General features: G+C 34.8%; 1 protein-coding gene and 1 long non-coding RNA gene across 3 annotated transcripts in view; both read right to left on the bottom strand.

The window, feature by feature from the left end:
* LOC127159368 (dolichyl-diphosphooligosaccharide--protein glycosyltransferase subunit STT3B-like) overlaps nucleotides 1-3,998 on the bottom strand; it is a 7,332-nt gene extending 3,334 nt beyond the window's left edge. The window contains exon 1 of the mRNA XM_051102219.1: nucleotides 3,879-3,998. Within this exon, the coding sequence (XP_050958176.1) occupies nucleotides 3,879-3,998 (120 nt within the window). The remainder of the gene's footprint in view (nucleotides 1-3,878) is intronic.
* Nucleotides 3,999-5,330: 1,332 nt separating this feature from the next.
* LOC127159362 (uncharacterized) lies at nucleotides 5,331-15,796 on the bottom strand. 2 transcript variants are annotated; one of them, XR_007826428.1, is made up of 3 exons: nucleotides 15,295-15,796; nucleotides 9,542-9,736; nucleotides 5,331-5,376 (listed from the first exon to the last, which is right to left on the bottom strand). It is a non-coding gene; the product is annotated as an uncharacterized LOC127159362 (long non-coding RNA). The 2 variants fall into 2 exon arrangements; XR_007826427.1 differs by lacking the exon at nucleotides 5,331-5,376 and adding an exon at nucleotides 5,580-5,625.
* Between the last annotated feature and the right edge of the window lie 2,080 nt (nucleotides 15,797-17,876).

Raw genomic sequence — 17,876 nt, 5'->3', positions numbered from 1 at the left:
AAGTCCTTGAAGAGTTTAAAAATAAATCCTTAAGTCAGCTTTGAAGTGGGAGATAATGCATGTGGCAAAGAGGTTTGCATACTTCAGCTAAGGAAAGAGGCTTGTACTAGAAATGCAAACAGTGAAATTTTGTATTTGTACAGCAAACAGGTGTGTGTGTGTGTGTGTGTGTACTTGTTTTTGCTACATAGTGGGGACCAAATGTCCCCACAATGATAGTAAAACCTGAAATTTTTGACATTGTGGGGACCGGCCTGCGGTCCCCATAATGTTAAAAAATGATTAAAAATAGTAAATGATGTTTATCTGAAAGTGTAACGATGCAAACATGTTTTCTGTGAGGGCTAGGTTTAGGGTTAGGGTTGGGTTAGGGGATAGACAATATCGTTTGGTCAGTACAAAATCTATAGAAGTCTATGGAAAGTCCCCACAATTCACAAAAACAAACGTGTGTGTGTGTGTGTGTGTGTGTGAGAGAGAGATCAGAAAGACTTGTATTTGGCTTATTCTGTACTCAAATCTATACAATAGTGGAAAATTTGCAAGAAGTATAGTATATCACCCCTATTAGTCAAACATTTTATTTATTTATTTAATTATTTAATTATTTTTTGTTGTTATATCCTCATTGGATATGAAAATCCTAGAATCGCCCCTGCCGCTGGTCACGCACATTTGCCATATTTGTAGTTTTTTCAACGCGTTTTATTCGTGTTTGTAGTTCTGGACCGAATTCTTCGCCAAAGTGCAATGAATTGTAGGCAATATTAGCCATTAGAGTGTGCACGGACCTACACTTCAAGAATCGACCTGAAATAGTAGTCCATCCGGAGACTTTTGGCATACTCTTTTCAGCATACTTTGCTTTGGGACACACTTATTGTAATCTCACATACTATTTAGGATGGATAGTATGAGCATTGGGATGCAGGATGGGTGTTTATTAAAAAAAAGTACAATTTATATGTATTTTTAACCTCAAAGGCTTGTCTTGTCTAGCGTGAACTCTGTGTATTCCGGTTTAATACAGTTAGGGTAGGTCGAAAAACTCCCATCTCATTTTCATCTCATTTTGTTTCAACTTCAGAATTATCCTACACTGCTGCAGAAATACCGACGCAGTGTTTACAAATTGAACATGCAAAGAACGTCAAATGCCCTTTACAAAAAAAGGTAAAACAGCAATGTAGGGCGATTTTGAATAAAGGCAGTGCTATTTACTTGTTTTTTTTGTGTCATTTCCTTTGGAATTTAAAAGAAAGTTATTTTGTTTTGTTTTTTTGAGACTTTTCTTAAAATTGACTCATTGCAAAGAAACCATACTATTACCAAAATATGAAATGTATTTATTTGACACCAAAGCCCTGACACACTTTATTATTTCAATTTATTTTGTATAGACAGAAAATATTTTTATATGACACAAACTGCCTGCGATTGCTGACTCGTATCTGAAGTTAATGTTTATTAATATATAATGTATTTGACGGGAACTCCTGGAGATCGCTGGCAAGTATAATATAACCTTTCCAAAAAAAAAAAAAAAAAAAAAAAAAAAAAAAAAAAAAAAAAAAGAAAAAAAGAAAAAAGTATTTTTTTTAAGACCAAAGCCCTGACACACTTTCAAGTTATTTTATATGGACAGAAAATGATTTTATTTCACACAAACCGCCTGCGATTGCTGACAGGTATCTTAAGTTAGTACGTATTAATATATAATGTATTTGACGCGAACTCCTGGAGATCGCTGGCAAGTATAATGTAACATTAAATATGAATCATATTTATTTGACACCAAAGCCCTGACACACTTTACAAATTATTTTATATACATAAAAAATGTTTTTATTTGACACAAACTGCCTGCGATTGCTGACTGGTATCTGAAGTTAATGTTTATTAATATATAATGTATTTGACGCGAACTCCTGGAGATCGCTGGCAAGTATAATGTAACCTTACCAAAAATGTGTAATGTATTTCTTTAACACCAAATAGCTGACACACTTTTCAATTTATTTTATATGGACAGACGATGTTTTTATTTGACACAAACTGCCTGTGATTGCTGACTGGTATCTGAAGTAAATGTTTATTATTATATAATGTATTTGACGCGAACTCCTGGAGATCGCTGGCAAGTATAATGTAACCTTACCAAAAATATGAAATGTATTTATTTGACATCAAAGCCCTGACACACTTTTCAAGTTATTTTATATAAAAAGAAGCCAAGCCAAAGTCTACTCAAGTTATGTCCACCACGCCAAGACCAGTTCATGTCATGCCTGCCAAGTCAAAGCCTGTTCAAGTCACATCCACCAAGTCAAGGTCTGCTAACGTCATGTCTGCCAAGCTACAGCCTGTTCACTCCACATCTGCCAAACCACAACCTGTACTCATCACGCTTGCCGCTCCAAGCCTGCTCACGCCATGCCTGCCGCTCCAGGGCCTGCTCACGCCATGCCTGCCGCTCCAGGGCCTGCTCACGTCATGGCCGCCCGTCCAGAGTCTGCACCTGTCATGGCCGCCCGTCCAGAGCCTGCACCCGTCATGACCGCCCTCCCACAACCAGCTCACAAGATGGCCGCCATCCCCAAGCCTGTTCACAAGATGGCCGCCATCCCCAGACCTGTTCACAAAATGGCTGCCTCCCCAGAGCCAGTTCACAAGATGGCTGCCATCCCCAAGCCTGTTCACAAGATGGCCACTGCCTCCAAGCCACGCCACAAGATGGCTGCCATCCCAGAACCCGCAGTCAGCACTCGGACGCCGCCTATGGTCATGATGGCCCACGTGCTGGACTCACCCCAATAGCTGTATGGGCAGCTAAAATGGCGCTCCATCACGTCACGGCTGCTACCCCAGGGTCAAGCCTCCGGGGCAAGTCAAGCCTCCAAGTCCGGTCAAGCTTCCAACTCCGGTCAAGCAACAGAGTCAAGTCTAGCCAAAGCAGCTGTTCCCCATGAATCAAGCCAAGTCACAGCTGTTGTTCTCCATGAGTCAAGCCAAGATACAGCTGTTATTCGCCAAGTCACAGCTGTGCCCCACGAGTCAAGCCAAGTCACAGCCGTGCCCCATGAGTCAAACCGAGTCACAGCTGTGCCCCACGAGTCAAACCGAGTCACAGCTGTTCCCCATGAGTCAAGTCACGTTACAGCTGTTGTTCCTGAGTCAAGTCAAGTTTCCAAGTCAAGTCAAGTTGCAGCTGCGTCCCCTGAGTCAAGTCAAGTTTCCAAGTCAAGTCAAGTTGCAGCTGCGTTTCCTGAGTCAAGTCAAGCTTCCAAGTCCAGTCAAGTCACGGCTGTTGTTCCAGAGTCAAGTCAAGCTACAGCTGCTGTTCCAGTGTCAAGTCAGGCTGCAGCTGTTGTTCCAGCATCAAGTCAAGTTAAAGCTGTGTTTCCTGTGTCAAGTCAGGTCAGAGCTGCTCTTCCGAAGTCCAGTCAAGTTACAGCTATTGCTCCTGTGTCAAGTAAAGCTATAGCTGTAGCCCTCAAGTCAAGCAAAGTCACTACCGATCTTTACAAGCCAAGCCAAACCACAGTTGATCTCCCTGAGCCAAGCCAAGCTACAGCAGATCTTCATGAGCCAAGTCAAGTTGCTGCTGTTATTCCCGAGCCAAGTCAAGCCACAGTTGACCTTCATGAGCCAAGTCAAGCCACAGCTGACCTTCATGAGCCAAGTCAAGCCACAGCTGACCTTCATGAGCCAAGTCAAGCCACAGCTGATCTCCCTGAGCCAAGTCAAATCACAGCTGACCTTCACGAGCCAAGTCAAGTCACAGCTGGACTGCACGAGCCAGGTCAAGTCACCACTGTTCTTCACGAGTCAAGTCACGGCAGGCCTCCCTGAGTCAAGTCAAGCCACGGCTGTCCTACCAGAACCTCACCAGGTCCCCACTGACCTTCCCAAATCACATCACATCTCAGCTGAAACCCCAGAGCCCACGCTCCCAAGCCACGCAGAGCCCACGCTCCCAAGCCATAAGTCCATAGCATCAGCACCCTCAAGGTCAACGGACACCCCACTATCTACTGTGCTGCCTGTAATGGCCATCGCCATTTTCAGTGTGTGGGCAGCACGCTGTGCTCTAGAGGCCTCATCTGTCCACAAGTCTGCTCCAGAGGCCTCGTCTATCAACAAACCTGGTTCAGAGGCCTCGTCTGTCTATGAGTCTGCTCCACAGGCCTTATTGTTCCACAAGTCTGCTCCAGAGGCCTCGTCTGTCCACGAATCTGCTCCAGAGGCCTCGTTTGTCCACGAATCTGCTCCAGAGGCCTTGTCTGTCCACGAATCTGCTCCAGAGGCCTCGTCTGTCCACGAATCTGCTCCAGAGGCCTCGTCTATCCACGAGTCTGCTCCAGAGGCCTTGCCTGACTGCGAGTCTGCCCCAGAGGCCTCATCTGACCATAAGTCTGCTCCTGAGGCCTCGTTTGTCCACGAGTTCGTGCCCAAAACTCCTGAGGTGTCAGCTCAAGCAGTAGATCCTCCAAAGGAGGTGCCGTCTATATATGAACTCACTGCCACGTCTGCCCAAGAATCTGCGCCTATGCCTCCAGAGGTGTCAGCACCCACTGTAGATCCTCCTATGGGGGCGGCGTCCTCTCATAAACTCTATGCCTGTCATGTCACAGCCACGAAGGCCTCCCATGAACTCTCTGCCCATCATGCCACGGCCCAGGGGGCCTATCATGAACTCTCTACTTGTTATGCCACGGCCAAGGAAATTATCTGGGTACACACCGTTCTACTATGGATGTCACTAGTTTCACTATGGATATCACTGCTCCTGCCTGCTCTGCCTGCCCTGCATTGGCTCCCTGTTATGCCTGCTCTGCCTACCTCGCCATGGCTTCCTGTTCTGCCTGCTCTGCCTGCCTCGCCATGGCTTCCTGTTCTGCCTGCTCTGCCTGCCTCGCCATGGCTCCCTGCTCTTCCTACTCTGCCATTGCTCCACGGCCCAGGCCCTCCAGTGCTTCACGGTCTGCTACTGCTCCATGGCCCTGGTCCTCCAAAGTTCCACTGTCTGCCATTGCCCCACGGCCCAGGACCTCCAGTGTTCCACTGTCTGCCATTGCTCCATGGCCCAGGCCCTCCAAGGCTCCACTGTCTGCTATTGCTCCACGGCCCAGGACCTCCAGTGTTTCACGGTCTGCTACTCTTCCACGGCCCAGGCCCTCCAGTGCTTCACTGTCTGCCACGGCTCCATGGCCCAGGTCCCCCTGTGCTTCACTGTCTGTCCCTGCTCCACGACCCAGGCCCACCTCCTCTGCACGGATATTCATATAAAATGTGTACGCCAATTACAGGAGATCGCTGGCAAAATCTGAGGTAACCGTTCAAAAATATGAAAAATATTAATTTTACACCAAAGACCTGACACTTTTTTTTCAAGTTATTTTTATGAACAAAAAAAAATGTTTCTATAGACCTGACACTTTTTTCAAGTTATTTTATATGAACAAAAAAATGTTTCTATTTGAAAGAAAACTGCCTGCGATTGCTGACTGGTATCTAAAGTTGTTGTTTATTAATATAAAATGTATCTGACGCCAATTACAGGAGATCGGCAAATCTGAGGTAACCGTTCAAAAATATGAAAAATATTAATTTTACACCAAAGACCTGACACTTTTTTCAAGTTATTTTATATGAAAAAAAAATGTTTCTATTTGAAAGAAACTGCCTGCGATTGCTGACTGGTATCTGAAGTTAATGTTTATTAATATAAAATGTATCTGACGCCAATTACAGGAGATCGCTGGCAAATCTGAGGTAACCGTTCAAAAAGATATAAAAAAATATAATTTTACCAAAGACCTGACACTTTTTTCAAGTTATTTTATATGAACAAAAAATGTTTCTATTTGAAAGAAACTGCCTGATTGATTGCTGACTGAAGTTATCTGAAGTTAATGTTTATTAATAAAAATCTATCTGACGCCAATTACAGGAGATCGCTGGCAAGTCTGAGGCAACCGTTCATAAATATGAAAAAATATTTATTTTACACCAAAGACCTGATACTTTTTTCAAGTTATTTTATATGAACAAAAAATGTTTCTATTTGAAAGAAACTGCCTGCGATTGCTGACTGGTATCTGAAGTTAATGTTTATTAATATAAAATGTATCTGACGCCAATTACAGGAGATCGCTGGCAAATCTGAGGTAACCGTTCAAAAATATGAAAAAAATATTTATTTTACACCAAAGACCTGACACTTTTTTTCAAGTTATTTTATATGAAAAAAAATGTTTCTATTTGAAAAAACTGCCTGCTGATTGCTGACTGGTATCTGAAGTTAATGTTTATTAATAAAATCTATCTGACGCCAATTACAGGAGATCGCTGGCAAATCTGAGGTAACCGTTCAAAAAAAAAATTAAAAATTTATTTTACACCAAAGTCCTGACATTTTTTCAAGTTATTTTATATGAACAAAAAATGTTTCTATTTGAAAGAAACTGCCTGCGATTGCTGACTGGTATCTGAAGTTAATGTTTATTAATATAAAATGTATCTGACGCCAATTACAGGAGATCGCTGGCAAATCTGAGCAACCGTTCAAAAAATGAAAAAAAATATTTATTTTACACCAAAGACCTGACACTTTTTTTCAAGTTATTTTATATGAACAAAAAATGTTTCTATTTGAAAGAAACTGCCTGCGATTGCTGACTGGTATCTGAAGTTAATGTTTATTAATATAAAATGTATCTGACGCCAATTACAGGAGATCGCTGGCAAGTCTGAGGGTTCAAAAAACCGTTCAAAAATATGAAAAATATTTATTTTACACCAAAGACCTGACACTTTTTTTCAAGTTATTTTATATTTTTTTATTTGAAAAAATTTTATTTTAATGAAAAAAAATGTTTCTATTTGAAAGAAACTGCCTGCGATTGCTGACTGGTATCTGAAGTTAATGTTTATTAATATAAAATGTATCTGACGCCAATTACAGGAGATCGCTGGCAAATCTGAGGTAACCGTTCAAAAATATGAAAAAAAATATTTATTTTACACAAAAAGACCTTTTTTTTTTCAAGTTATTTTATATGAACAAAAAATGTTTCTATTTGAAAGAAACTGCCTGCGATTGCTGACTGGTATCTGAAGTTAATGTTTATTAATATAAAATGTATCTGACGCCAATTACAGGAGATCGCTGGCAAATCTGAGGTAACCGTTCAAAAAAAATGAAAAATATTAATTTTCCACCAAAGACCTGACACTTTTTTCAAGTTATTTTATATGAACAAAAAATGTTTCTATTTGAAAGAAACTGCCTGCGATTGCTGATTGCTGACTGGTATCTGAAGTGTTAATGTTTATTAATATAAAATGTATCTGACGCCAATTACAGGAGATCGCTGGCAAATCTGAGGTAACCGTAAAAAAAATATGAAAAATATTTATTTTACACCAAAGACCTGACTTTTTTTCAAGTTATTTTAATGTTATTTTATTTCTATTTGAAAAAATGTTTCTATTTGAAAGAAACTGCCTGACTGGATTGAAGTTAATGTTTATTGGTATATAAAGTTAATGTTTATTACAGGAGATAAAATGTATCTGACGTTCAAAAATTAAAAAAGGAGATCGCTGGCAAAATCTTTTTCAAAGTTATTTTAAAAACAAAAAAAAAAATTTTTTTTTACACCAAAAAAATTTTTGAAGTTAATTTTATTGAATAAAAAATGTTTTATTTTTGATTTTATAAAAAAAAGTTTTTTTTATTTTATATGAACAAAAATGTTTCTATTTGAAAGAAACTGCTATTTGCTGAAACTTTTACACCAAATGTTTCAAAAAATATGAAAAATAAAAATTTATCTGAAAAAATTATTTTTATGAATAAAAAATGTTTCTATCTGAAAGAAAAACTGCCAATTAAATGGTAAAATAATGTTTATTAATATAAAATGTATCTGAAATTACAGGAGATCGCTGGCAAGTCTGAGGTAAATTTTAAAAAAATTTGAAAAATATTTATTTTACAACAAAAACCTGACACTTTTTTCAAGTTATTTTATATGAAAAAAAAAATGTTTCTATTTGAAAGAAACTGCCTGCGATTGCTGACTGGTATCTGAAGTTAATGTTTATTAATATAAAATGTATCTGACGCCAATTACAGGAGATCGCTGGCAAATCTGAGGTAACCGTTCAAAAATATGAAAAATATTTAATTTTACACCAAAGACCTGACACTTTTTTTCAAGTTATTTTATATGAACAAAAAATGTTTCTATTTGAAAGAAACTGCCTGCGATTGCTGACTGGTATCTGAAGTTAATGTTTATTAATATAAAATGTATCTGACGCCAATTACAGGAGATCGCTGGCAAATCTCTGTTCAAAAATAGGAAAAATATTAATTTTACACCAAAACCTGACACTTTTTTTCAAAAATATGAACAAAAAATGTTTCTATTTGAAAGAAAAATTTTGACTGGTATCTGAAGTTAATGTTTATTAATATAAAAATCTGACAATTGACAAATCTTTTTTCAAGTTATTTTATATGAACAAAAAAAATGTTTCTATTTGAAAGAAACTGCCTGCGATTGCTGACTGGTATCTGAAGTTAATGTTTATTAATATAAAATGTATCTGACGCCAATTACAGGAGATCGCTGGCAAATCTGAGGTAACCGTTCAAAAATATGAAAAATATTTATTTTACACCAAAGACCTGACACTTTTTTTCAAGTTATTTTATATGAACAAAAAATGTTTTATTTTTGAAAGAAACTGCCTGCGATTGCTGACTGGTATCTGAAGTTATATGTTTATTAATATAAAATGTATCTGACGCCAATTACAGGAGATCGCTGGCAAATCTGAGGTAAAAAAAAAAAAAAAATATAAAAAAATTTTAATTTTACACCAAAGACCTTTTTTTTTTTTTTCAAGTTATTTTATATGAAACAAAAAATGTTTCTATTTGAAAGAAACTGCCTGCGATTGCTGACTGGTATCTGAAGTTAATGAAATGTATCTGACGCCAATTACAGGAGATCGCTGGCAAATCTGAGGTAACCGTTCAAAAATATAAAAAAATATTTATTTTACACCAAAGACCTGACACTTTTTTTCAAGTTATTTTATATGAAAAAAAAATGTTTCTATTTGAAAGAAACTGCCTGCGATTGCTGACTGGTATCTGAAGTTAATGTTTATTAATATAAAATGTATCTGACGCCAATTACAGGAGATCGCTGGCAAATCTGAGGTAAAACCGTTCAAAAATATGAAAAATATTCATTTTACACCAAAGACCTGACACTTTTTTTCAAGTTATTTTATATGAAAAAAAAAATGTTTCTATTTGAAAGAAACTGCCTGCGATTGCTGACTGGTATCTGAAGTTAATGTTTATTAATATAAAATGTATCTGACGCCAATTACAGGAGATCGCTGGCAATTCTGAGGCAACAGGAGATCGCTGGAACAAAAAAAATCTGAAAGATTGCTGCAAATCTGAGGTAAATTTTTTCAAAAATATGAAAAATATTTATTTTACACCAAAGACCTGACACTTTTTTCAAGTTATTTTATATGAACAAAAAATGTTTCTATTTGAAAGAAACTGCCTGCGATTGCTGACTGGTATCTGAAGTTAATGTTTATTAATATAAAATGTATCTGACGCCAATTACAGGAGATCGCTGGCAAATCTGAGGTAACCGTTCAAAAATATGAAAAATATTAATTTTACACCAAAGACCTGACACTTTTTTCAAGTTATTTTATATGAAAAAAAAAATGTTTCTATTTGAAAGAAACTGCCTGCGATTGCTGACTGGTATCTGAAGTTAATGTTTATTAATATAAAATGTATCTGACGCCAATACACAGGAGATCGCTGGCAAATCTGAGGTAACCGTTCAAAAATATGAAAAATATTTATTTTACACCAAAGACCTGACACTTTTTTCAAGTTATTTTATATGAAAAAAAATGTTTCTATTTGAAAGAAACTGCTGCTGCGATTGCTGACTTATCTGAACTGGTATCTGAAGTTAATGTTTATTAATATAAAATGTATCTGACGCCAATTACAGGAGATCGCTGGCAAGTCTGAAAAACCGTTCAAAAAAAAATAAAAAATTTAATTTTACACCAAAGACCTGACACTTTTTTCAAGTTATTTTATATGAACAAAAAATGTTTCTATTTGAAAGAAACTGCCGATTGCTGATTGCTGACTGGTATCTGAAGTTAATGTTTATTAATATAAAATGTATCTGACGCCAATTACAGGAGATCGCTGGCAAATCTGAGGTAACCGTTCAAAAATATGAAAAATATTAATTTTACACCAAAGACCTGACACTTTTTTTCAAGTTATTTTATATGAACAAAAAATGTTTCTATTTGAAAGAAACTGCCTGCGATTGCTGACTGGTATCTGAAGTTAATGTTTATTAATATAAAATGTATCTGTCGCCAATTACAGGAGATCGCTGGCAAATCTGAGGTAAAAATCAAAAAAATATGAAAAATATTAATTTTACAACAAAGACCTGACACATTTTCAAGTTATTTTATATGAACAAAAAATGTTTCTATTTGAAAGAAACTGCCTGCGATTGCTGACTGGTATCTGAAGTTAATGTTTATTAATATAAAATGTATCTGACGCCAATTACAGGAGATTGCTGGCAAATCTGAGGTAACCGTTCAAAAATATGAAAAATATTTATTTTACACCAAAGACCTGACACTTTTTTCAAGTTATTTTATATGAACAAAAAAATGTTTCTATTTGAAAGAAACTGCCTGCGATTGCTGACTGGTATCTGAAGTTAATGTTTATTAATATAAAATGTATCTGACGCCAATTACAGGAGATCGCTGGCAAATCTGAGGTAACCGTTCAAAAATATGAAAAATATTAATTTTACACCAAAGACCTGACACTTTTTTCAAGTTATTTTATATGAACAAAAAATGTTTCTATTTGAAAGAAACTGCCTGCGATTGCTGACTGGTATCTGAAGTTAATGTTTATTAATATAAAATGTATCTGACGCCAATTACAGGAGATCGCTGGCAAGTCTGAGGTAACCGTTCAAAAATATTTAAAATATTTATTTTACACCAAAGACCTGACAAATTTTGAAAAAAAAAACAACAAAAACCTGACACTTTTTTCAAGTTATTTTATATGAACAAAAAATGTTTCTATTTGAAAGAAACTGCCTGCGATTGCTGACTGGTATCTGAAGTTAATGTTTATTAATATAAAATGTATCTGACGCCAATTACAGGAGATCGCTGGCAAGTCTGAGGTAACCGTTCAAAAAAATTTATTTTACACCAAAGTCCTGACACTTTTTTCAAGTTATTTTATATGAACAAAAAATGTTTCTATTTTTGAAAAAAACTGCGATTGCTGACTGGTATCTGAAGTTAATGTTTATTATATAAAATGTATCTGACGCCAATTACAGGAGCTGGCAAATCTGGCCGTTCAAAAATCTGAAAAATATTTATTTTACACCAAAACCTGACACTTTTTTTTATTTTAAAAATGAACAAAAAATGTTTCTATTTGAAAGAAACTGCCTGATTTGCTGATTTGAAGTTAATGTTTATTTATTTTAAAATGTATCTGACGCCAATTACAGGAGATCGCTGGCAAATCTGAGGCAACCGTTCAAAAATATGAAAAATATTTATTTTACACCAAAGACCTGACACTTTTTTTTTCAAGTTATTTTATATGAACAAAAAATGTTTCTATTTGAAAGAAACTGCCTGCGATTGCTGACTGGTATCTGAAGTTAATGTTTATTAATATAAAATGTATCTGACGCCAATTACAGGAGATCGCTGGCAAATCTGAGGTAACCCGTTCAAAAATGAAAAAAATATTTATTTTTACACCAACCAAAGACCTGACACTTTTTTTCAAGTTATTTTATATGAACAAAAAATGTTTCTATTTGAAAGAAACTGCCTGCGATTGCTGACTGGTATCTGAAGTTAATGTTTATTAATATAAAATGTATCTGACGCCAATTACAGGAGATCGCTGGCAAATCTGAGGTAACCGTTCAAAAATATTTAAAATATTTATTTTACACCAAAGACCTGACACTTTTTTCAAGTTATTTTATATGAAAAAATGTTTCTATTTGAAAGAAACTGAACAAAAAAACTGTTTCTATTTGTTTAGAAACTGTATCTGCGATTGCTGACTGGTATCTGAAGTTAATGTTTATTAATATAAAATGTATCTGACGCCAATTACAGGAGATCGCTGAAAAGTCTCTGAAACCGTTCAAAAAATAAAAATATTAATTTTACACCAAAGACCTGACACTTTTTTCAAGTTATTTTATATTAACAAAAAATGTTTCTATTTGAAAGAAACTGCTTGCGATTGCTGACTGGTATCTGAAGTTAATGTTTATTAATAAAAAAAATATCTCTGCCAATTACAGGAGATCGCTGGCAAATCTGAGGTAACCGTTCAAAAATATGAAAAATATTTATTTTACACCAAAGACCTGACACTTTTTTCAAGTTATTTTATATGAACAAAAAATGTTTCTATTTGAAAAAAACTGCCTGCGATTGCTGACTGGTATCTGAAGTTAATGTTTATTAATATAAAATGTATCTGACGCCAATTACAGGAGATCGCTGGCAAATCTGTAACCGTTCAAAAATATTTGAAAAATATTTATTTTACACCAAAGACCTTTTTTTTTTTTTCAAGTTATTTTATAGGAACAAAAAAATTGATTCTATTTGAAAGAAACTGCCTGCGATTGCTGACTGGTATCTGAAGTTAATGTTTATTAATATAAAATGTATCTGACGCCAATTACAGGAGATCGCTGGCAAGTCTGAGGTAACCGTTCAAAAAAATAAAAATATATAATTTTACACCAAAGACCTGACACTTTTTTTCAAGTTATTTTATATGAACAAAAAATGTTTCTATTTGAAAGAAACTGCCTGCGATTGCTGACTGGTATCTGAAGTTAATGTTTATTCATATAAAAAGGTAACCGTTCAAAAAAAATATAAAAAATATTATTTTACACCAAAGACCTGACACTTTTTTCAAGTTATTTTATATGAACAAAAAATGTTTCTATTTGAAAGAAACTGCCTGCGATTGCTGACTGGTATCTGAAGTTAATGTTTATTAATATAAAATGTATCTGACGCCAATTGCAGGAGATTGCAGGAGATCGCTGGCAAATGTGAGGTAACCGTTCAAAAATATGAAAAAATATTATTTTACACCAAAGACCTGACACTTTTTTCAAGTTATTTTATATGAAAAAAAAATGTTTCTATTTGAAAGAAACTGCCTGCGATTGCTGACTGGTATCTGAAGTTAATGTTTATTAATATAAAATGTATCTGACGCCAATTACAGGAGATCGCTGGCAAATCTGAGGTAACCGTTCAAAAATATGAAAAATATTAATTTTACACCAAAGACCTGACACTTTTTCAAGTTATTTTATATGAACAAAAAATGTTTCTATTTGAAAGAAACTGCCTGCGATTGCTGACTGGTATCTGAAGTTAATGTTTATTAATATAAAATGTATCTGACGCCAATTACAGGAGATCGCTGGCAAATCTGAGGCAACCGTTCAAAAAAATAAAAAAATTTATTTTACACCAAAGACCTGACTTTTTTTTTCAAGTTATTTTATATGAACAAAAAATGTTTCTATTTGAAAGAAACTGCCTGCGATTGCTGACTGGTATCTGAAGTTAATGTTTATTAATATAAAATGTATCTGACGCCAATTACAGGAGATCGCTGGCAAATCTGAGGTAACCGTCAAAAAAATGAAAAAAATATTTATTTTACACCAAAGCCCTGACACTTTTTTTCAAGTTATTTTATATGAACAAAAAATGTTTCTATTTGAAAGAAACTGCCTGCGATTGCTGACTGGTATCTGAAGTTAATGTTTATTAATATAAAATGACGCCAATTACAGGAGATCGCCAAAAACAGGAGATGAGTTGGCAAATCTGAAAATAAATTTCAAAAAAAAAAAAAAATATTTTATTTTACATAAACAAAGACCTGACACTTTTTCAAGTTATTTTATATGAACAAAAAATGTTTCTATTTGAAAGAAACTGCCTGCGATTGCTGACTGGTATCTGAAGTTAATGTTTATTAATATAAAATGTATCTGACGCCAATTACAGGAGATCGCTGGCAAATCTGAGGTTCCGTTCAAAAATATGAAAAATATTAAATTTTACACCAAAGACCTGACACTTTTTTTCAAGTTATTTTATATGAACAAAAAATGTTTCTATTTGAAAGAAACTGCCTGCGATTGCTGACTGGTATCTGAAGTTAATGTTTATTAATATAAAATGTATCTGACGCCAATTACAGGAGATCGCTGGCAAGTCTGAGGGTAACCGTTCAAAAATATGAAAAATATTAATTTTACACCAAAGACCTGACACTTTTTTCAAGTTATTTTATATGAACAAAAAATGTTTCTATTTGAAAGAAACTGCCTGCGATTGCTGACTGGTATCTGAAGTTAATGTTTATTAATATAAAATGTATCTGACGCCAATTACAGGAGATCGCTGGCAAGTCTGAGGTAACCGTTCAAAAATATGAAAAATATTTATTTTACACCAAAGACCTGACACTTTTTTTTCAAGTTATTTTATAGGAACAAAAAATGTGTATTTGAAAGAAACTGCCTGCGATTGAAACCTGGAGTTAATGTTTATTAATATAAAATGTATGACTGGTATCTGAAGTTAAAATGTTTATTCATATAAAATGTATCTGATAGCCAATTACAGGAGATGCGCTGGCAAGTCTGAGGTAACCGTTCAAAAATATGAAAAATATTTATTTTACACCAAAGACCTGACATTCAAGTCAATTTATTTTATATGAAAAAAATGTTTCTATTTGAAAGAAACTGCCTGCGATTGCTGACTGGTATCTGAAGTTAATGTTTATTAATATAAAATGTATCTGACGCCAATTACAGGAGATCGCTGGCAATCGCTGGCAAATCTTTAACCGTTCAAAATATGAAAAATATTTATTTTACACCAAAGTCCTGACACTTTTTTTCAAGTTATTTTATATGAACAAAAAATGTTTCTATTTGAAAGAAACTGCCTGCGATTGCTGACTGGTATCTGAAGTTAATGTTTATTAATATAAAATGTATCTGACGCCAATTACAGGAGATCGCTGGCAAATCTGAGGTAACCGTTCAAAAATATGAAAAATATTTATTTTACACCAAAGACCTGACACTTTTTTCAAGTTATTTTATATGAACAAAAAATGTTTCTATTTGAAAGAAACTGCCTGCGATTGCTGACTGGTATCTGAAGTTAATGTTTATTAATATAAAATGTATCTGACGCCAATTACAGGAGATCGCTGGCAAATCTGAGGTAACCGTTCAAAAATATGAAAAATATTTATTTTACACCAAAGACCTGACACTTTTTTCAAGTTATTTTATATGAACAAAAAATGTTTCTATTTGAAAGAAACTGCCTGCGATTGCTGACTGGTATCTGAAGTTAATGTTTATTAATATAAAATGTATCTGACGCCAATTACAGGAGATCGCTGGCAAATCTGAGGTAACCGTTCAAAAATATGAAAAATATTAATTTTACACCAAAGACCTGACACTTTTTTCAAGTTATTTTATATGAACAAAAAATGTTTCTATTTGAAAGAAACTGCCTGCGATTGCTGACTGGTATCTGAAGTTAATGTTTATTAATATAAAATGTATCTGACGCCAATCACAGGAGATCGCTGGTACACCACCAAAGACCTGACACTTTTTTCAAGTTATTTTATATGAACAGAAAATGTATTTATTTGACAGAAACTGCCTGCGAGGTTCTGAAGTTTCTGTTTATAAATATGAATGGTATTTGACACGAAACCCATGCCATCACTGAGAGAAATTTTTTTTCATAATTAAACAAAGAAATTAACATTTATTTGAAGTAATCTACAGAACCCATTCCCATCTTAATAAATAAAAAATAAATGTCCAAAACAAAGCCGTCTTTTTGTAATTTATAAAATTAAAAAGGCTATTATCAAAATCCACATTATTTCTGTCAAAACAGATTAATTATTTTAATTATTAATATGAATACAAACTATTGTGGAAATCCAATTTTCTGAAATACAAAATATTTTTGTAATAATATACTTCAGCTAATATTTTGCATTAGCCTATATTTATATTTTCTGCTTTCATATTAATTTTAAAGTTTTAGTAATTCTATTGTTTTGATTTTTTTTTTTTTAAATATAAAGATCAGAAAGAATCAAAAATGTTCCCTTGTTGACTAGCAGAAATAAAATAAGTTTAAGTCTTTAATATTAGTTAACATTTATTTTAAATAACATTTTTAATGGTTTCAGTTTTAGTTAACCATAATTACCCAAGAATAAGAGCGATTAGGTTAGATCAGATGTAGAACTTTAAAAGAATAATCCTAATCCTAATAAAGTTTTTGCCACAGCAACACTGTGGGTTTTAATGCACAATTCTGAAACAAAGAATTAAAAAGGGAGCAAGAAAAAAAAAAGTGCATTTAATCCACAATCAATATCTAGATAAATAAATTATAGGGAAGCCTCATCTTAATTGAACAATGTTCATGGATGTACGATCAGCTGTATGAAAAGTAAACAGAGCCCTCTAGTGTCCGTCCGACATCAGCTCTGCTGTTATTCGTCAGGTCTTCATAGAAGCAGAACTGGAGATGACAGTCTCAAATTACACACACAGCTCCACTATTTAAACTATATGAATGACATATTTAGGATCCTGAACCTTTGTACTCTGAGCTCGGGGCGACTCGAACACATTCCAGCACTCTTACTCAAACATCAACCCTAGACGTGACCTGCACTGAACCCTGACATTCACATGAACCCAGAGGTCAATGTTTCCATTTCATCAAAACCATAACACACACACACACACACAATATGGGAGAGGATTCCAAGAACTTTGGCTAATATTCTGGCAAGGTTCTCTGAAAGTTATGAACAAATGTTCTTCCAGTTCGTTCATAGTTAACAGGTTCTTTAATAATTTTCTGGCACAAAAATGATTATTTATACATCATTCTTCTGACTCTAACATCTGATTTATGGAATGTTTTAATTGGATGTTGATTTAATTTTTCTTAAATGTTACTAATTGTTTCGGAGAAAATTCAAAAATAACAGAATGATCCCTCAACATTTGCATAACCACTAAAAAAAAAAAAAAAAGTTAAAACATTTAAAAACTGGACATTTTGAACGTTCAGAAAACATTAACAAAATAACAGTTTTCATAACTTAATGGGAACATTGGAAAAATGTTCTTAGAACTTCTTTACCAGTGTATAATCAGTATCAAAAGATTTTACTCAGTCTTTGTGTGCACTGTGTATTTATTTTTTTATTTTTATTGATTGATAACTATCAAACTTTTACATTAGAAACATGCTAACAGCAAACTCCAAAGTTTTAGAGCAGAGCCACAAACTAGTGACAGATTTCCTTCAACTGTTTCTCACTGCCATCATGTGGACACACAGAAACAACACACAAACTGGTGTGTGGAGGAACAGCATGTGTTGGTGGTCTGAAATAATTCATCACAGCTGTGAAAAACAGAGGGGAGTGTGTGTGTACCTCAGATTAACACAGCTTGGCATCCCCACCTGGAACCGGCGCTCTGCACTGGCAACAGGACGCCCGGGTCTTGTTTACTTCCCCAGTTAAACATTACAGCCGCTCTGCTCAAGCCGACCATCGCTGAAATGGACACACAAACCGGCAGAAAAGCATTTTATGC

This window comes from Labeo rohita, unplaced genomic scaffold, assembly GCF_022985175.1.
Source record: "Labeo rohita strain BAU-BD-2019 unplaced genomic scaffold, IGBB_LRoh.1.0 scaffold_211, whole genome shotgun sequence".
In the NCBI taxonomy this organism is placed as follows: Eukaryota; Metazoa; Chordata; class Actinopteri; order Cypriniformes; family Cyprinidae; genus Labeo; species Labeo rohita.
The sequence above is the reverse complement of the archived record's forward strand: the minus strand, read 5'-3'. Positions and strand labels throughout refer to the sequence as shown.